This window comes from Stigmatopora nigra, chromosome 7 (assembly GCF_051989575.1).
Source record: "Stigmatopora nigra isolate UIUO_SnigA chromosome 7, RoL_Snig_1.1, whole genome shotgun sequence".
NCBI classification, from domain to species: domain Eukaryota; kingdom Metazoa; phylum Chordata; class Actinopteri; order Syngnathiformes; family Syngnathidae; genus Stigmatopora; species Stigmatopora nigra.
The window spans coordinates 56,235-70,000 of NC_135514.1; the positions used below are offsets into that span (position 1 = coordinate 56,235).

Here is a 13,766-nt window from a genome sequence, read left to right on the forward strand (position 1 = left end):
GGAATTATTTGCAACCTGAGCCAATTAGCAATGTATTATATTTTAGGAATTGTATAACAATGATCTGAAAAGGCTAAATGGTAGGTTATAGATTTACAAAAATCATTAAATATGACAGTGACCTTAAAAGGACAGACACCCTTATAATTAGAATAGACGACTTCCCTAACGCCAATGCTAATTAAGACACTTTTTTTACACACATAAATACATATGTACATAAAAATGAGGCGATATGACAAAAACTATCATTATCAGTCTATATCAATAATTTTCACGATAACTATCACATCCTTTTTCATTTCAAATTTGAAGCTTCAAACTTCTGTGAATAGGGGCGGCCCAGTGCGCGAGTGGTTAGCGCGTGTGAGACCTGGGTTCAAATCCAAGTCATTCCAACTGTATGAAGTTGGCATGTTCTACCCGCCTGCGTGGTTTTTTTCTGGTTACTCCGGCTTCCTCCCAAATTCCAAAGACATGCATGGTAGGCTGATTGGACACTCTAAATTGCCCCTTGGTATGAGTGTGAGTGTGAATGGCTGTTTGACTCCTTGTGCCCTATGATTGGGTAGCCACCAATTCAGGGTGTCGTCCGCCTCTGGCCTGAAGTCAGCTGGGATAGGCACCAGCACCCCCCGAGAACCGAGTGAGAATAAAGTGGTTCATAAAATGAGAACTTCTGTAAATAAGTAATTACTGTCACCCTTCACCACTATGCGGCTTTAACACATGCAACTTCAGTACATCGTGGTATTTTATATTAAGTATAAATAAAAGTTAATAAAAATGTCAAAATTTAGGCTGAAACTCGCAAGCCGAAGAACGGAGATGATGAAAATGGCGTAGGGGCTTCATTTCTTCTTCGGTGTTAGGGTTTGGTTTTGTTATGTTTTTTCCTCTGTATGAACTGTCCATGTGATTGACCATTGAGTTCACCTGTTGTCTCCCCGCCCCTGGTGCATCTCCTGCTTACTGCCTCGTGTGACCCAGATGTTTCTGATTGTCTCGTCAACCCATGTCTCTCTATTTAAACCATGTGTGTTTCTCAGTCCTTGTTGGGTAGTCTAAGTTGTTATGCCCATGCACCGTGATCCTCGTTTCCCCATGTCCTCCGTGTCAGGTTTGATTTTCTTATTTGATTTCCAAGTCTTTTTTTTTGTTAATCCTGCAATAGCCCTTAAAGTTTTTGTTAGGACACTCCACTCCCTGTCTTTGCTTGCTTCCCTGTGTTTGGGTCCTACAATGCAGTAAAATCCCGACGAAACGATGAATACATCAAATACACATTAGTCTTCTCATTTGTTATAACTGTAATTCATTATTTCAATTTCTGAACCGCTTCATCCTCACTAGGGTCACGGAGGTGCTGAAGCTTATACCAGCTGACTTTGTGCCATAGACGGGAGACGACCCCTTGAATCGATGGCCACCCCATCGCAGGGCACAAGGAAAAGGACAACCATTCACTCTCACACCCATACCTAGGGGCAATTTAGTGTCTAATCAGACTACCATGCCTGTCTTCAGAATGTGTGGAAACCGGAGTACCCGGAAAAAACTCACACAGGCCTGGGAGGCACATGCAACCTGAACACAGGACCTCAGAGCTGTGCGGCCCGACAACGCTAACCACTCAAGCTGCCGTGCTGCCCTATAACTGTAATATTTAATAAATCTACTTCTTGATAATTGTACCTGAGTTCTATTTTTGTATAAGTGCAAAAACGTGTATGGTACTAATGTAGGGTGATTTTACTTCTCTTGTTTATCGCGGCCATGTCTGGTCTACATTATCCACGGAATTCCAGGGATTACTGTACTCAACTAATGGTTGCTTATGATTGGAAAAGCGTAGTCATTTTTTGACTAATCATTGAATAGAAAACATTTCAAACTCGGTGAATGAATTATCCGTAATGTGCCTCTTAAAACCTTTTTATCACATACCTTTTTATTACAGAGTGATCTGGGTTGCTAGTCGTATTTTGTGGTGAGCAATACTTAAATTTCAGTCCATGCAGCTTAGTTAGAATGTTGGATATTTTGACTTTTTAATATGAAGCAGGGCAACACGGTGGAAGTGGTAGGCAAGTTAAGCATGTCCACCTCACAGTCGTATTATCTAGGATTCATTCCCTGGTGGGTTTGGACCTTCCTGTGCGGAAACATTAAACGGTTTGGATGCGGTCCGTACAAAGAAAAACACATGACCAGTAATCTACAAAGAGATTTGCGGAATCATTTGAAACTAGTCCATTTCCAGTCTCCAGATTCTTTGGGCCTCAAAAAGACAACACCACTCAAAAATAATGTTTTCTCATCTGTTTGCACTTGCATTAGGTACAGTAGCCTTTCCTCATCAAATTTACAGTCAAGAGATGTAGAACAATATAGTTAGCTTATTGATTGGACAAACCCAAACATGCAGTATTCAACCTATCTCCAGTCTGAAGGACTGTCAGCAGGTTTGCTAAGAAACCTTTAGTCTCTATATTGGCAACACCTGCACTCAAAGCTGAAGCCTCCCACGACAACAACTCTCTCTTGACTGCTGTTTGTCGTCACAAAGTTCTTACTTTAAAATGATTGGTGCGAATGAAATGAATAGGTGGGCCCTGTTCTTCATCGAAAAACACAAGATAAGAAACTGGCGTGTGGTTGACTGAAATTGCAAGGCAATGTAGGCCGTGCCACCATTGCTACGCTACTGAAGCAAAATGAAGGATGAAAAGGAATGACTCCATAGCAAGGCCGTTCTGTACTAAATGACGAAATGGAAACTGTTAGTTCCTTGACGTTGTATTTAACGCTGAGTTCTTTAGATTTGTGTTTATGAGCATGTGTTCGTGTGCCAACGTTAGCTTCCTCCTTACTGTACTACTGCACGAATAGAACCTGCTTTTGCAGGCTTGCTATTCATTTGAGTAAATGAATGAATACATTTTACAATATTTTTATCGGTGGCCCAGCCGATGAAAGGTTAGCAGGTCGGCCTCACATTGGTTCAAATCAAGGACAGTCCACCTGTGTGGAGTTTGCATGTTCTCCACCGGGACACTCTAAATTGCCCGTAGGTATGGGTGTGAATGGCTATCCGTCTCCCTGTGCTTTGCGATTGGCTGGCCACCGACTCAGGTTGTTGTCCCCTCCCTCTGGCCCGAAGTCAGCTGTAAATATATATATATATATATATATATATATATATATATATATATATATATATATATATATATATATATATATATATATATATATATATATATATATATATATATATATATATATATATATATATATATATATATTAAAATATAGAATTGGAGATCTGAAACGGGTATAGTGGCCGGCCCTGGAGCAAAAAACATCAGCCACAACCATCCGCAATTCCAAATGAAGCTGGTTTGTACAGATGTGGTGTGGCATACATCAAGCGACCCTTTTTGGGCAGGGATGCAGAAAAGGCTTGCTCAGCATCACCTTGTGCAACTTGTGCTGAATGATTGAACAATACACAATGAGACTGTTAGTAGAAACCTCTTTGGAGCTAGTCTTTTGGATAAGTTTGAATTTTCCTACCATCCTTTGCCTCTATCCAAGATTTTTGTTGGCCAGCCACATTGGGCCTCAAGTAGAACAGTGCCCGTGGTCTCCCATTTCCACACTCTATTCCTTCAAGTGGAATCTGACTTCCTTCCCATGAACCATGCTGTTTAACTCGCTGTACTTTCAATTCATTTTAATCCTTAAATTCATAAGTGATGTGAAAAAAATCCTTTAGGGCTGTTATTCTGAATGCGGATTTTAGTTGATCAGGCATCCTAAAAGGTGCATTTTTTTTTTAACTCCAATCATGCCATGGAGAAATTGCAAAGAGCAGAAAAACTTTCAAATTGCCATCAAGAATATGGCAAGTGTTTCAAGGGCTGCCCATGTGTCCGTCACATTCTGCATGGAAAGAGACCTTGAAGATCCCTTGCAGATTTCTCAAAGTAAGACAACGTTCTTCACCCTCTCTTTTCTTCATCACTTCCCAATTTAATCAATTCGATGAGGTCCTCATCCGTTTGCAGGATAAGCGGCTCCGAGCTGTCTTTTGGCGTCCTCAGTCGTCGTGTCTGAGAAGCCTTCAGTAGCGACCAACTGAGCCAGTTTCATGCCTTTATCTATGGCTAAGTGATGAACTGCCTCGGGCGTAAATTTTAGGCGACTATTTTTTTCCGTCATGTTAGTAATGTCGGGCGGCCCAGCGTCCGTTATAATTGGAGATGTAATAACCGTGTTGGTCCGCCAGATGGCAGCAAGAGTGCTCTTTATCGGGGCCGAAAGCTGTCTTCTTTGTAGTAAATTTGAGACTTTTACGTGGCCTGTGTGTGAAAATATGTATAATAATAAGAGCCATAGAGCTGCATACATTTTGGCCTGGACTGGAAATGGCTGATCGCAAAACTCAATTACCGTATTTACTCGCATATAAGCTGCTTTTGTTGGACAAAAAACTGAATCGCAGGCTTTTTCTTGTTTTTTTTATTTTTCTTTAAATGCCTTGTAAATACTTAGCTGTGCACAAAGAGGAGCATTATTGAACATGTCCTTAAACCCACTGTCCTCATTTGACGACAGCCTGTAATATTGTTCTGACTTGATAAAGGTGTTTCCTCATTTTATGTAAATGTTCTGAAAAAGCTGAAAAAAATCAAAAACTTGTTATTCCGGCTTAATTTTTTCCAACTTTTTTTATTTTATATTTTTTTGTAAAAAAACATATGTGAGGTAAATTTACTGTTTCTTTTTGTGAGGCTGAATATATTCTCCTTGCCAATGGCGAATATGTCTTCAGTTGATTCCTTTATTTATTTCATGTTCCAGAGCAACTTTTGGTTTGAAATTTATAAAAATAAAGATGTCATTTCTGCAGGTTTTACTCTTTACTTTTCATAATGCAAGAAGGGAGTTGTCTTATCTTTATTGCACAACAAAAATACTTCTTAAAATCAACATATTTCATATTTTCTTTTGTTATAAAGTAAAGTAAGATAGTTGCTTTCATATTAGAATAAGGAAAGGAATTTATTTACTTATTCACAGAAGTTGGAAGTTTCAAATTTAAATAAAAAATGTGATAGTTATCCTGATACCTATCAATAGACTGATAATTTTTTTCATCGTGATAAACATTTTTGTCATATCGCCCAGCTATATGTGGTAGTAATAATGGTGGTGATCGCAGCCATGTCTGGTCTATATTAAATGTAATATTCAATGGACTACAGTATTTACACTTTTATATAGATATTATATTTAGATAATACATTAGTCTTTTCATATGCGATAACTGTAATATTAGGTAAATCCGCTATACAATACATATTTTATTGAAGTAATAATAGGAAGGATTTTTATCGTTTTTTCGATTATCGCGACCATGCTTTGTCTACATTATCCATGAAATTCGAGGGAATACCGTACTTACCCTTGCATTAAAAAAAGAAAACTTCCTACTCACTGAAGTCATTGAGTATGCCAATGGAAATGCCCATGTAAGAAAAGCGTTATCTGAATTGAGCAAGTATAATCATTTTGCAAATAATTGTTGAGTCTAATATGGCTTGCTCAAATTAACAATGCAATCTTAATTGCTTAACAAACTTTTTTTTCTTTTTAAGGCCTCCTCAAAATATATTATTATGGAAGGACAGAAAATCTGGATTCCACAGATGATAAATAGCATAGTAAATTAAGTTATTATGATTATGTAATTTTAGTGTCTTCAACGAGTATTTGTGAAGACTAAGACAACATTACTTCCATAAATTACAAATATTTTTTATAATCAAAAACTTGAGTGCATAAAATCCTCAACCAGTGGGGTCATAAGCAAAAAGGGTGTATTTGTGTTTCTACTCTGCCACACTATAGTGAAGAGTAATTGCAAATATATTCCAGTAGATGTCAAGCAATGCGCTCTTTATCAAAATGTGACCATGAGTACTTAAACTCTGTGTAGGGATTAAAAGCCTTTTCACACAGAGCACAGAGCAGGACATATGAACCGCAATGACTAAATCCACAAGTGACAACATAGAAAGAAATTTAACAGGGGAAATAATACGATTAAGAGAAACAAAGCTAAGAAGACAGCAAAACATTTCACAGAAGACGAGAAAATCTGCCAAATTGCATGTTGCCCTTGGCTTTACTGGGACTATGGTGGGAGATAAGATAAAACTTGTGTGATTGCCATGTCTAAAAATGTTTGGATCAGACAAATTTTAAAAAAGCAAAATAAATGAGTGTCATTTACAAACGTTGCACCCCAATCAAGCTCATAAGGAAATTAACCTATTTTTGTCAACAATCTCCACGGTCTCCAAGTTTGGCACCTGTTATTATGAGTTAGTTGGCAGGCCATTTCCTCCAGGAAAGTTAATTGTTATAGTTATGTTATGAGGGCTCATACAAATACTACTACTCGTAATCAATTCAGATCAACGGCAGCGCACTCGTAACTGAACAAACAAATTTAAATTAACTTGGATTAATATACGTTTAATGTAACTTTATGTAAAACTGAATTCTAATTTTGTTTAAAAAAAAAATTCCTTGCCGGGATAGCTGTTTGCCACGCCTCCACCTTCACGTTCGCTATCGATGGGCTGTTTGCTGTTGTATTCCCTTCAAAATATTCCGAAAATGATGCACACAAATGTCCTTACAATAGGATAACGCACGACAACTTGCTAACGAGAAAGTCTTGAATGAGTGATCGCGGGAGCTAACAGGCTAAGGAAGAGAGGAATAACAGGAAATGCAACCGCTCAGCTTACCAACATATTGATTGTGGGTAATGAAGTTTTATTCTGAGAAAGGGTGCCATTGGCTATCGGTGTCGTGTGCACAAGTATATGCTTGCGCGTTGTGCATTTTCTGATCTATGTGTAGTGGAAACTCTTCTGAATAAATCGTTCAGTGCTCGTAGATATCTGTTATAAACAAAGGAATGAGGCAGAAAAAAAGATGCATCTCGTAGGTAGAGCTGCTCATATGTCGAGGTACCAGAGCTGTTGCGGTTCGATATTCATCCATATATAATATATATAGTTCGCAGTCTAACTTTGTATGCTGTGTTGACACCAACATCTAGCGGCAGGATTTATTTTGTAAATACAGCCGGAATGACGGCGATCACCCAATTAGTGTGTTCGCCGTCATACTGGGTGAATCGACAAAAGAACTAGAGTTGGGGTCAAAAGTTTCCATACACTTGTGAAGAACTTAATGTCATGTCTCTCTTGAGTTTCCAGTTATTTCTACAACTCAAGATTTTTCTCTGATAGAGTGATTGGAACAGATACTTCTTTGTCACAAAAAAAACATTCATGAAGTTTGGTTCTTTTATAACTTTACTATGGTTGAACAGAAAAAAAGTTATCAAATATGCTGGTTCAAAAATATACATACAGCAGCGCTAATATTTGGTAACTTGTCCCTTGGCCATTTTCACTTCAATTAAGCGCTTTTGGTAGCCATCCACAAGCTTCTGGCAAGCTTCTGATTGAATCTTTGACCACTCCTCTTGACAGAATGGGTGCAGTTCAGTTAAATTTGATGGCTTTCTGACATGGACTTGTTTCTTCAGCATTGTCCACAACTTTTCAATGGGGTTTAAGTCAGGACTTTGGGAAGGCCATTCTAAAAACCTTAATTCTCATCTGATTTTGCCGTTTCATTACCACTTTTGATGTGTGTTTGGGGTCATTGTCCTGTTGGAACACCCAACTGCACCCAAGACCCAAACTTCGGGCTGATGACTTTAGGTTATTTTGAAGAATTTGAAGGTAATCCTCCTTCATTATCCCATTTACTCTCTGTAAAGCACCAGTTCCATTGGTAGCAAAACAGCCCCACAACATAATACTACCACCACAGTGTTTGACGGTAGGCATGGTGTACTTGGGGCCTCACCTTTTATCCTCCAAACATATTGCTGGGCATTGTGGCCAAACAGCTCGATTTTTGTTTCGTCTGACCAATGAACTTTCCTCCAGAAGGCCTTATGTTTGTCCATGTGATCAGCAGCAAACTTCAGTCGAGCCTTAAGGTGCCACTTTTGGAGCAACGGCTTCCTTCTTGCACGGGAGCCTCTCAGTCCATAGAGATGCAAAACACGCTTGACTGTGGACACTGACACTTGTGTTCCAGCAGCTAAATCTTGGCACATCTCCTTTTTGGTGATTCTTGGTTGAATCTTCAACCTCCTGACTAATTTTCTCTCAGCAGCAGGTGATGGCTTATGTTTTCTTCCTGATCGTGACAAAACAGTGCCATGCACTTTATACTTACAAACAATTGTTTGCACTGTTGCTCTTGGGACCTGAAGCTGCTTTGAATTGGTTCCAATTGACTTTCCTGACTTATTCAAGTCCCGGATTTGCTTTTTCAGATCCACGCTGAGCTCCTTTGACTTTCCCATTGGAACGTTTGTGGGTGTTTGCATCCAACGAGCCCTATTTAAATGGCCTCAGAAGTCATCAGCTTTAATCACTCATAATCAACAAGTTAAAAGGCCATGCTATGAAGCTCATTTCACTGACACAACTTTCTGAGTCACCAAAATTGCTAATTTGTGTTGCTGTATGTATATTTTTGACCCAGCAGATTGATCTCTTTTTCTGTTAACCCATAATAAAGTCATAAAAGGACCAAACTTCATGAATATTTTTGTGACAAAGAAGTATCTGTTCCAATCACTCTATCAGAGAAAAATCAGAGTTGTCCAAATAGCTGGAAACTCAAGAGTGGCCTGACATTATGTTTTTCACAAGTGTATGTAAACTTTTGACCACAACTGTACATCCCAGCAGTCACTGGGGCTGCTTGCCATAGTTGTGAGAGCTGTAGACGATGGTGTACCCTACCGACTGATTTATTTTATTTTATCGTGATAACAATTTTAGTATTGGTTCATATATAAAGCGCACTGGATTATAAGGCACCCTGTCTATTTTGGAGAAAATTGAAGACTTTTAAGTGTGCCTTATAGTCGTGAAAATATGGCATGTTGCATATGTATGCAAGTGTGCCAGCTTTATGGTTGCTTTTTCAAACTTTTTACCACTCCAAAATATAATCAGATGTTTCTAAACAAACAGTTCTAAAAACCATATGCAAATGCATTCTGCTCACTTTACTACAAACTACATACAAACTCTTTAAACCAGAGCGATATTATGCAGTTTTAACATTTAATTAGGGTATGCGTCTGTGTGTGCACATGCATGCAGCGTAAATCATCATTGATATCCCTAAAATAATTTAAGCTTTGTAGCACAAATTCTGTTCATCTGGGCTACAAAAAAAACTAGTCTTGTTGAAAAAAGAAAGTTTTGTTGAAAGGCTAACAACCCTGGAAACATGTTTGTAACTTTAAACAAGACAGCAGTTAATCAAAATCTAAAGTACTGCATGCACACAATCAATTTAAATCTGAGCCAGCCAGGTATTCTGAGCTTTTGGCAACAAAATGCCTTGAGGGATGCATTAACCCATCAATATCACCAGTGATGAAATTAGCACACAACAGCACTGCAACGTGTTGCAGATCCTTCATCAAACTGACAATAAACACACAATGACTGAATGACATACAAGAAACTAAAACTTAAATCCCTATTACGCACACAAAAACTGTGATAAAGGAAATAAACACTGTTTAAAGAGGAATATAGACATATCCATCCAAGCCTTTCATTAATCAACAGCAGTACATGCAGAGACAAACTAACCCATCCGCTAAGAATTGATCTTAAAACTATATTGTTCTTAGATAGTTCAAGTTAATAGCATAGAGAAAGCTACACATGTATTGCTGTGTCAGTATTTATCAAAGGTTTGCAAAAATGTGTGCATGCGTGTGTGCGAAGACTGACTTTTATTGTCACGATGGAGGGCAGATGCGACCCAGGGTTGTGATTGAACCATTCTGCAAAGGGGCACAGTCTTGTCCTCCACGGTTGATGATGTGATCACCATGGAAACACTCAGCAAAAGGTCAATCAAGAAGGGAAACCTAATCGAACAATGATTTCATCGGCTTGTGGGGGTCTTAAGTAACCTTCATGAGGCGTGCTTTCAATCCCAGAGTTTGCTCAAACCGTTTATCTGACCAACTCAGTCAATCTTGAACTGGTGGGAGATCAACCAATCAAATCAAAAGGCACCGTCTTCTCTGGCTTGTTTCTTTGTTACTGTGGTTTCTAAGGCAACCAATCGGCATACAGGCAGCTTGTCTATCATAAGTAAAAATATAATGGATGTAAAGAGTTGTACTATAGATATAGAGGTCTCATACTACATATATAATATTTTTCTTTGTGGATGAGGGGTGCGGGTATTTGGTTAACCAGGGTTGATTTTTCTTGTTTCCTTGTAATGGAAGTTTGCACTGATCCTGGTAATTTCTTTTAGGTAGTCAAAAGTAGGTCCTATAATTCCAGATTGTACCGAGATTTCTACTCTCTCATCAATCCTAACGCCATGAACATTGTCCCGGGTAGGATGTACCCACAGTAGGAAAAAATGTAGTTCATCAATTTGTAATCCAAAATGTGATTTTTCTGTCCAGTGCAAAATCCAGTGCAGCGGATATTCCCAGGCTGGTAAGACTCCTGTCGAAGTGATCCTGGGCGAGCTCACTCAAATTATTCATTTGAATAAGTTGTTCTAACTTTTGATTTTCTGTTCAGCTTGTCAACAACGAGAAAAAAAGCAATTAGTTGGTTGCAAGTCCACCCGAACAAGTGAAAGGGGTATAAAAAAGGAGGGGAATTGAATTTCTTGCTTTCTGCTTTTACCCCATCCCTCCTTCTAAAAATAGGTCCAATTACCAGTGCTTTCTGGGAGACTGGACACTGGTCAAACCCGGGGACTCGCTGTCATCTACTCGCAGTGTCACATGAGCATTGCAGAAAAATCTGCAAAGAGTCTTCAATGTTGCTGTGGCTTACAACCGAAGCCCATCACCTGGCTCGCGAGGAAAGTGGCAGTCGTCTGCGAAGAAAAGATTCCCTTCGGAAACGCCAATGAAAAAAACTGCCCACACAAGAATGTTTAGCTCTCGCTCGGTAAGTGCGCCAAAATTGAGAGAGAAACCCCAGTGCACTAAAGGTTCCTCAGACAGAATATCCACACCCACACGGGGACATTTCAGACGGGGGTTATACCAAAGAAGAAAAATCGACAGTTCGAATCCAGTATTTGGTGTAAAATGCCAAACGTTCCCCTTGGCAAAAAGCACAACAGGACGCTAGCGACCTGGCTGTAGCGTTACCGATCGGTGACACGGTCTGTCCGATGTTAAGCGGAGCTCAACTCGGTCCGGGAACAGGTCGGCTTTGAGGTAATCACAATCAAAAAACGCCGTCTCCAAGGACACAAAATCTCCACACTCCAAACTGTCTTTACGTCCACCAAATACAGATGAGTTCCTGAGTTTGCTGCCAGATACCCTAGATGCCTTCTTGGCGCGCCTCTTTCCTCCGCTTCCGCTCCCCTTTCGTTCACTTTAGTGCCCTCGCCCTCTTGTCGCGGTGCCCTTCTTGCTATTCAATGAGTTTTTTTGTAATCCATCGAGGTGGAAACCTTCACAAGGGCAATCTCGAGTCATGTTTCTCGGATCTTTCCTTAGCCCCAGTGTTTCTCCGTTATACGGAATGTTTTCTCTCCCACACTGCTCCCCACCCAGCGATTGGGACCGTACCAAAACGCACGACACGGAGGTAGGCAAAAGGCGCGCGTTCGTAGTCACTGAATTTAAGCAACTGTGACGCAAGTCTATTAAACTGACGTTGCCAATGATTATTCTGACCCTAAGTGCAAAACCCCAAACTGCTGGTCGTTTTTGTGACGAAAAAAATGCCATGACAAATGCGTTGAGCAAACGGGGCAGAGAGCTTTCTTTGTTGCAAGTAGTCTCTTCCAGCTGGACTTCTCTCACTCTCTTTCGTACTGTCCATTTATAGTAACAACGGGATATATTTACTGGAACTTTATATATTCACATATATAGCCAACATTGACGAAGTAAAACGTACCACATTTTTAAAGAATAACATCCTGCTGCTTTAATACGAAAACTAGCCGCAAATGCAAAGACACGCCCCCCGACTTGTGTGAAATAATGATCATTAAAGGTAAATCACCAATTAGCTGTATGTTCAAGATTTTTTTTAAAAAGCAATTTTTTTATTAGAAATATTATCCCTTGATGTTTAAAAAAAAAACAATGAACAAATATATTAAACAAATATGGTTTTCTTTCCATAGTGTACTGGAGCACATATATGCAAGCTGCTGTGATGACTCAAGAATAAACCCTTAACTACATTAAACATACCTATTTTTATGATAAAATTGCCAACCAATAATATACAATGCCTCTTTTTTATTCACTCTTTCAAAATGTTTCGAGTTCTCTGTACTAGAATGAAAGCAGCCTCTCCCTCACTTAGTACGCACCCTCCCACAAGCCCTGTTGCTACCCGACGCCATGGCAGCTCTGAGGCCATTGGCTACGCAAAGCATAGTCCCCGGACGCGATTGGTCAGCAAGTCGATCTATGGGCGGAGCACTTGGCTCGGTTTGCCATGGTCTCTTCAAACGCCGCGATGCAAGAATGACGCGGAAATAGTTTGAGGATGTCAGGTAGAAATGGAAAGAGGAAGGCTGGGGGAGCAGGGCAAAGAACTTCCATGCGCACATGCTGGGATGTGACTTCCCCTCACAAAGCAGCCAACGCTAAAAGTTGTTCCTGTTGCTATCCGAGCATTCCGGCTAAATCAGGCACAATGCTGCCCGGGAACAGCTCAACACACAAACAGTGTCATAAACCAGCGGGCAGCCCCCCAGGCTTAAAGGGAAATTCATACTCAAATACAGTTCAGGCTCTATGTATGGATAAATGTGTGTCAAATTCTTGTTGATTCAGTTGTCATAGAGTGACACTAATCTTTTAATATCGTTCAGTTTATATGTAGAATATATCATGAAAGGGACCTTCCCCAAAAGCTAAAGGTCCTTTGATCATTTCTGTATTTGTGTTGATCAAAAGAATTACTGAATTCAATTTACCCTGCCTGAATTTTGGTGTTGTGTTACTGACATTGCTAGTACAGAAACCAGCACAGTATAGGATTTAGGGTTTTTTTTAACAAACTGGGGAGCTAACAAGTTGTACATTATTTTTTTCAATCATTTTTAACACATTGCCTGCCACTGAAAGTGGGATGTTTGGCATTTAATAATAATAATAATGATGAAGATGACAATAATAATAATAATGATGAAGATGACAATAATAATAATAATGATGATGAAGATGGCAACAACAATAATAATAACAATAATAACAATAATAATAATAATAATAAACATAATAATAATAAACAACATAATAATAATAATAATAATAATAATAATAATAATAATAATAATAATAATAATAATAATAATAATAATAATAATAATAATAATAATAATAATAATAATAATAATAATAATAATAATAATAATAATAATAATAATAATAATAATAATAAAAATAATAATAATAATAATAATAATAATAATAATAATAATAATAAGAAGAAGAAGAAGAAGAAGAAGAAGAAGAAGAAGAAGAAGAAGAAGAAGAAGAAGAAGAAGAAGAAGAAGAAGAAGAAGAAGAAGAAGAAGAAGAAGAAGAAGAAGAAGAAGAAGAAGAAGAAGAAGAA

At 38.7% G+C, this 13,766-nt stretch overlaps 1 protein-coding gene across 4 annotated transcripts in view; it reads right to left on the reverse strand.

Annotated features, from left to right (window-relative positions):
• Positions 1-13,766, reverse strand: part of dyrk1b (dual-specificity tyrosine-(Y)-phosphorylation regulated kinase 1B) — a 59,050-nt gene that overhangs the window by 24,358 nt on the left and 20,926 nt on the right. The window contains exon 1 of one of the 4 annotated variants that reach the window (XM_077721809.1): positions 9,927-11,784. The exons of the other annotated variants lie outside the window; for them this stretch is intronic. Coding sequence (XP_077577935.1) covers positions 9,927-10,029 — 103 coding nt within the window. The 5' untranslated portion in view covers positions 10,030-11,784. Of the gene's footprint in view, positions 1-9,926; positions 11,785-13,766 lie in introns of those variants that run through there. 4 annotated transcript variants of the gene reach the window in all.